Source organism: Erithacus rubecula, assembly GCF_903797595.1.
Source record: "Erithacus rubecula genome assembly, contig: scaffold_350_arrow_ctg1, whole genome shotgun sequence".
Classification (NCBI taxonomy): Eukaryota; Metazoa; Chordata; class Aves; order Passeriformes; family Muscicapidae; genus Erithacus; species Erithacus rubecula.
Window position 1 is genome coordinate 1 of NW_027635982.1, and position 7,407 is coordinate 7,407.

General features: G+C 49.3%; 1 protein-coding gene across 1 annotated transcript; it reads right to left on the bottom strand.

The window, feature by feature from the left end:
* Positions 1-2,115: 2,115 nt before the first annotated feature.
* Positions 2,116-2,998, bottom strand: LOC306816047 (uncharacterized protein; the record flags this gene model as incomplete). The annotated part of the gene is made up of 2 exons (XM_079332544.1): positions 2,850-2,998; positions 2,116-2,727 (listed from the first exon to the last, which is right to left on the bottom strand). Coding segments are annotated over exons 1-2 (664 nt in total), but the record flags the coding sequence as incomplete, so codon positions are not given.
* Between the last annotated feature and the right edge of the window lie 4,409 nt (positions 2,999-7,407).

Consider the following 7,407-nt stretch of genomic DNA (forward strand, 5'->3'; position numbering starts at 1 on the left):
TCTATTTTAATTTTTCTAATTAAAGAACTGTTATTCCTAATTCCCGTATCTTTGCCTGAGAGCCCCTTAATTTCAAAATTATAATAATTGGGAGAGAGAGGGTTTACATTCTCCATTTCAAAGAGAAGTTTCTGCCTTTATTGGCAGGTACCCTGTCCTTCAAACCAGGACACACATCCACTTCGATGTCTATGTCCATATTGTTATCCATATCCATACCCATACTCATGTCCATGTCCATGTCCCTGTCCAGATCCATACCCCTACCCATGTCCATGTCCATGGCCATGGCCATGGCCACATTCATGTCCACATCCACATCCATATCCATATGCATATCCATGTCCCAGGTCCATATCCATATCCACATCCATATTCCTGTCCCCATCCTGATCATATCCCACCCATGTCCCAAAATGTCTTAGTACAATGGCTTTATTTTTACCCCAATGTTGGGTGAAGGAATGAAGAAAAATGAAAGAAGATTCAGGCCAAATAAAGGATTTACCTGTCCATGCTGACTGAGTATGCATGTGCTTGGGTGAGTGGAAAGAACCATTTTTAGACTTTAGAGGCCTTTTCACTTCACTGTCTCCCCAATCTTGGGGTTTTTTGCTCCAGTCCATCACTGTTTGGCTGTGGAAGATACCGGTGGAATAGAGAAAAGTCGAATCATAGAATGATTTCGGTTGGTAAAGACTTCCAAAACCATCCAGTATTCCTTGATGCTGCCAGATGAAATGATTGGATGCAAAAGGTGACATTTTCTGGGGTGGAAAGTAAAATCTGCTGTCCCAAATAAATTCCTGACATCAGTCTGCATCCCAATGGATTTTTGGCCTTCTGAGTCCAGGTGCCCACTGAGAGCCAGGAAGATGTGGAGACAACCAGCCAGGTGAGTTCCCAACATGGATCACCAGGACCATGGATCACCGAGGTTCTCCCCAACAAGGGTCACTGGGGAGCATCCAACGGGGTCCTCCAGTGGGGATGGAGCTGGAGCAGCGCAGGAAGCTCTTCCCACACGTGCGGCACTCACAGAGCTTCCCTTACTAGTGCCCCCATTGGTGCTGGGTCACAGCAAAGCTCTGGGAGAAGCTCTTCCCACACTGGGGACACTGTTAGGGCCTCTCCCCGGTGTGGATCCACTGGTGGGTGATGAGGGTGGAGTTTCTCTTAAAGCCCTTCTCACAGTCAGGGCAGTGGAAGGGCCTCTTTTGTGTGTGAATCTGCTGATGCCTGAGCAGATGGGATCTCTTCTGAAACCTCTTCCCACACTCAGGACAGTCATAGGGCTTCTCCCCAGTGTGGATCCTCTGGTGGACAATAAGGTTGCATCTGTGGCGGAAGCCCTTCCCACATTCTGAGCACTTGCAGGGGCATTCCCCAGCGTGCATTGCCTGGTGCATGATCAGGAGAGAACTGTCACGGAAGCTCTTCCCACATTCCCCACACACATAGGGTCGTATCCCAGTGTGGATCATCTGGTGACGGGTGAGGTTGGAGCTCTTCCTGAACCCCATCCCACATTCCCCACACTCATATGGCAGTTCACCGGTGTGGATCATCTGGTGGTGGATCAAACTGAAGCTTAGGAAGAAGCTCTTCCCACATTCCCCACACACATATGGTCATACCCCACTGTGGATCCTCTGGTGGTGGGTGAGTTGCAAGCGCATCCTGAAGCCCATCCCACATTCCCCACACTCGTAGGGCCGTTCCCCAGTGTGGATCCTGAGGTGGTGGGTGAGTTGGGTGCGTGTCCTGAAGCCCATCCCACATTCCCCACACTTGTAGGGCCATTGCCCAGTGTGGATCCTCTGGTGGTAGTGCAAACTGGAGCTCTGGTTGAAGCTCTTCCCACATTCCCCACACTTGAAGGGCAGTTCCCCAGTGTGGGTCCTCTGGTGGCAGATCAGGTGGGAGCTGACGCTGAAGTCCTTCCCACATTCCCCACACACGTAGGGCCGTTCCCCAGTGTGGATCCTCTGGTGGTAGATCAAACTGGAGCTCTGGCTGAAGCTCTTCCCATATTCCCCACACTGCTAGGGCTGTTCCCAGTGTGGGTCCTCTGGTGGACGTTCAGACTGGAGCTGCAGCTGAAGTCCTTCCTACATTCCCCACACTCGTAGGGCCTTTCTCTGGTGTGCACTGTCTGCTGGCGGGTCAGGTCAGAGGTGTCTCTGAATCCCTTCCCACATTCCCCACACTCGTACGGCCATTCCCCAGTGTGGATCCTCTGGTGGACGATCAGGTGGTAGCTGCAGCTGAATCCCTTCCCACATTCCCCACACTCATAGGGCTGTTCCCCAGTCTGCACTGTCTGGTGGCTGATCAGATCTGAGGTGTTTCTGAAGCCCTTCCCACATTCCCCACACTCATAGGGCTGTTCCCCGGTGTGGATCTTCTGGTGCCAGACCAGGCTGGAGCTCGTGAAGAAACTCTTCCCACATTCCAAACACTGAAAGGGCTTTTTGCCATCATGAAGCTGCTCATGGACCCTCAGCTCAGAGCTCTGGCCACATCTCTGGCTGCCTGCCCGGCCCAGGTTGGGTCTTTCCTCCTCAGATCCCCATGATCTGCGTTTGCAGCCCCTCCTGGTGCGGGATCTCCGTGGCTTTTCCTCCCTGTTGGATTCCTGTGCTGTGGAGTCACTCCAAACGGCCTCTTCCACGAGGTTCTGCTGCAGGGATTTGTCCTCCATGGTCTCCGTCCTCAGCTCCTGGTCTGGGGGAGGAAGGACAAGGAGAGGATGGGATTTGCCTCTGTGCCAGAGGGAAGGGGAAGGAGATGCCCCCAATCCTCCCCAGCAGGACAGAGGGGGAAAGGGGCAGTGACTTCCTCCTCACCTGCCTGGCTGTCCTGGGGCATTTTCTTCTTCCTCACAGCCTTTTCCTCCATCTGGATAAGACTTGGGAATGGAAAATCTTGGTTTGGGGGAAAAACGACATGAGTGATATGGCTTTGAAGGTCCTGCTGTCTGAGTGCATCTCTAGAAATGCCCAGGTTGTCTGGTGTCCACAAAAACCTCCAAAAATCACTAAGGAGCCCAAAAACACTCTCCCAGGAGATCCCTGTTCTCACTGTCTTCACTTTGGGGTTATGGAGGTCCCTGTTCTCAGAGCTGATGGGGGCCCATGGCTCCTGGGGATCCCCCCTCTCCTGGCTCTTGCTCAGGCACGCTGAGGGAGTTTTGTGGGTCCCAGGGCTCATCCTGTCCTGATTCTGACTCGGCTCCTCCCACTTCAGGCACTCAGGGCTTCCCCCGCTCCCCGCCAGCCCTTCCAGGCTCGGGGGGCCCGCACCCCACTCATCTCCCGGCTCCACCTTCCCTCCAGGCTGCCGGGGGTCCCCCAGCTCTGCTGTCGCCCCTCTCCCCACGCCGGGGCTCCCGCCTTTCATCCCCCGCCTCTCCCGGGGATCCCCAAAACCGATGTCCCGCCCCGCCGGGACCGGGCCATCGCCACCTGGGCCCCTCCAAATCCCCCCAAGGAGCATTTACTGCTCAGCTTTGGATTCCTGCAAGAGCCAGAAACATCCCCTCCTCACATCAATAAAACAATACCTCTCCCACGGACACCCAAATACATTTGGGACTCGATTCCCGAATCTGCGAGGCACAAACACCAACCCCCATCCCCCAAGAATCCAAAACCCAACCAGCCGTGCCGGAGCTGCCGCGATAGCCCCGGGCCGAGCTTCCCCTCCGCGCTCACCCGCGGGATGCAGGAATGCGATGCTGCCGGGGCCAGCGGAGCTGCGGGCTCAGCGGGCTCGCCCTGCAGCACCGCGATTCTCCGCCTGCGCCCGCTGATCCTCTCCTGCTCCTCCTGCTCCTGCTCCTCCCCTTCCTCTCTTCCTCCCCTTCCCCTCTCCTCCTCTTCCTCCCGCTGCTCCCCCGCTCGCATCCCGGACCCCCCTTTGCCACCCCCTGTGCCCCGCGGCCGCCGCAGCAGCGGCTGTTGGGGAGGGGGCAGCACCCCCTGAGCCTGCAGGGGAGACAGAGCAACTGAGAGTTAGGAATCGAGCATCGAGAAATGCTTGGACTAGAAGGGGGCTGACAAAACCCTATGTTTGCTGGAATTTACGGTGCTTACAAGAACAGGGGAGAGCAAGGCTGCAGGATAAGATAAAGAGCTGGGGTGGGCGAACAGGATGCAAGGACAAAGGCACCACAGGATAAGGGGGATTCTCCAGATCCCTGAACCCAGGAAAACTGGTATCAAAGTCCAGAAGATGAGCAAAGGAGTAAAAAGAATATGTGCAAGGAGACAAGATGAAAAGTTCAACTGAGAGGAAGACTGTTTACTTTTCCCAAGGAGCAGTGTGCAGCCGAAAAAGGCGTGTAGCTAATTTTAATATGAATCGGGGACAGACAATGAATACGTATTAGGTGTATTGTACAATCCTAGTTCGTAGAGAATAAAAAGAGAGGTGCAGGTCGCCAAAGGTGTGCGTGGTTTTGGAGGAGCTATCCCCCTCAGCGCTGAATAAATACATTCCTACTCTTATACCTTATTTTGTGCGGTATAGAGAGTTTTTCCGCGCTTCACAGGGCTGGGCAGGGGGCTCGGGGCCCCCAGTGCAGATCCGTCCGTGCCGTCCCCCTCCCCCCGAGCCCCAGTTCCGCTCCCGGGGGTCGCTGGATGCGAGGGGGTGGCGCAGGTGGGGTGGGAGTGGGGAGCGCTGGGCGCTGCGGCTCTGCCGCTGCTACAAACACATGTTGTGGGATTGGCTTCTCCTGAATATTCAAATTAATGCTGTATGTGTAGTGTTAAAATAATTATTTAAATATAGTTGTCTTTAAAATAACATAGGTTAATAAAGAATATTTGTAATAAATAAACTACTTACTTAATTAAATAACACTCAATAAAAACACCTATTGCTAATATACCAGTTACCAGCACCAACCGTCTCTAAAAACTAAAAGCCACAAATCAAATTAAAACTTACTAAAAAAAAAATAAATGAAAACCACAACCAAAAACCCACAAATGCTCTTAAAAACCAAACTCATAAAAAACCATAAAAAAAAATCCTAAATTATAAAATAGAATTTATAAAACAGTTTGAAAATATACAATGTCTATAAATATACAAGAAGCAAATAAATTCAAAAAATATACCTCAAAAAAAAGTGTATTCTTAACCAAATACCAAACTCCCAACCATTATAACCTTTTACTTTACTATTTGTCTCTTATTTTCTTGTATTGCACCTTTTTAAATCAACACAAAGAGGAACACATTTTTCATGCCACTCTCTGGGGAGTCACCACTGAGCAAATTGTTCAGTTTGGGCTCTGGCCGTGCTGGTGAAAGGTGCTGTGCTCTGTGGCTCTTCCCAGCAGCTGCCCAGTCCCAGCCTCAACTCTTCCCTCTTTCTTTTTCTCTCTTTCCTATTTCTCTACCTCACATTTCCAGTTCAATCAAATCCATGTTCAATCAAATTCGTAGGTTGTGCTCCTATGGTCTCATTTGCACCTTCACTGGGCTTGAGGTGTCTCACCCTGCTGGGCCCCTTCTCATCACCATCGTTCTGGGATTTTCTCAGGGCCGCTCTTGCCTTTTCTTCTTCCCTCTGCTTCGAGCTGGGAATCGGCTGGAAAATGTCCAGCATGATATAAATCCATATTATAATATTGGTTTTTTGCAAATATTAAAATGCATGCTGTATGTATAATGTTATAGCAATTTTGCTATAAAGATTTAGTTTTTATTTCTGCTATTAACTAAACTTAAACATAGTAGTGAAATAGCTGATATAGTCATGCTTGTGGGAATTGAACTGCCTGCTTGGTTGGGATTCCAATGGAGAGGTGATGAAGTCCCCTGCTACTATCAGCATCAAGTATGGACCGAAGCCCAGGCTGGAGTTGATAGTAAGAACAGACTAAAGCCACAGCCAAGAAATGTGCAGGCTCTAAAAAGGCAAACCCGAGGAGGAGCCGTGCTAAACAGTTCTTGGAACATGTAAACTACATTGGTGGAAACTGGGAGGGGTTGGCCAAGTATCCCAAAGCATATGATGTATATCATATCATATCATATCATATCATATCATATCATATCATATCATATCATAAAATTACTCTTATCCCAAGGCCACGGCATTGAGAAGTTTGAAAATGATAATATCAGTAATTGGAGGATAACCAGGTACAGAAGCACACCTCATAGAAAATTGGTAACTGCACTACAGTCGAGAGTCAATGTCTGCCCCACGAGAGAGATCCTGGCCAGGGGTACTTGTGGAAACTTGATAATATTGTGGTGCTAATAATGAAACATCAGCCCATATTATAGGGAACTGTCCAATTACTCAAAACACCAGGAATAAAGGCACAAAGAGACACATCTGTGGGCTGCTAAAAAGAAGAACTGGACTGTATTTCAAGAGACGATCACAACAAGTTATACAAGCCAGATTTGATATTTGTTAAAGGAGGAAAGGCATTCATGGTGAACATGACAGTCAGATACAAGCACTCCAACTCGTCCTTGAAAGTTGCTGCCAATGAGAAGGTCAGGAAATACCAGTGCCTTCACAGACTAACTCAAGATCTTACAAATCCAGCAGACATTGAATTTGTGGGATTTCCTATAGGAGTGAGAGGAAAGTGGTGTGACAAAAACTCTTCTGCTGTTGGCCCTAGGTCTCTCTAAGATGAGGCAAGAGAAGACAGCCTGGGCCCAGAGCATCCAGAGCACTGCTCTTCTCCATTGTTATGGTACATACTTTTGTGGACAAAGCTCGATGGATTGTTTCTGTTCATGAAAATAAAAAACAAGGCTGAACAGCATCACTGGACAGTGGGTAGGACATGTGGGAGCAATACAATTCTTTCAATCATACTTTGTTGGCCACTGCCCATATTTGAGATAAATTTACCAATTTGGACCAGGTGGATGGGCCACCTATACTTAACCTGGAAAAGAAATCTATTATCATATCTATTTATAAGAAGCCATGAATGATCACGATTGGTTCCATCTTGTTAAGACTGTTCTCCAGAATAAGATCAGCAAGGTTAACTGAGGCATGCTCCCTCAACCCAAGGCAAAGAGGCTTTATGAAGCAGCGGGATGCTCTGAAAAATTGATACTCCAGCAAACAATAATTTGATCTGCCAGAAGAGAACACAGGCTGCTGGGTGTTGTATTCATGGATATTGGCTAAGGCTTTTGACCACCAGCACTTTCTATGTGCTCTGCAGCAAAGGGAAGTGGACTGCCATGTCACCAGCTTGGTGAGTAATATGTGTCAGAGCATACATCTTCACATGAAAACCTCTTCAGAAAACTGACATAACCCAAAACATATACACCATCCCTAGACTAAGATACTTGGCAGACCAAATGGATGCAAAAGCAGGGCTCCTTGAATCCCCTGACCTCCAGATT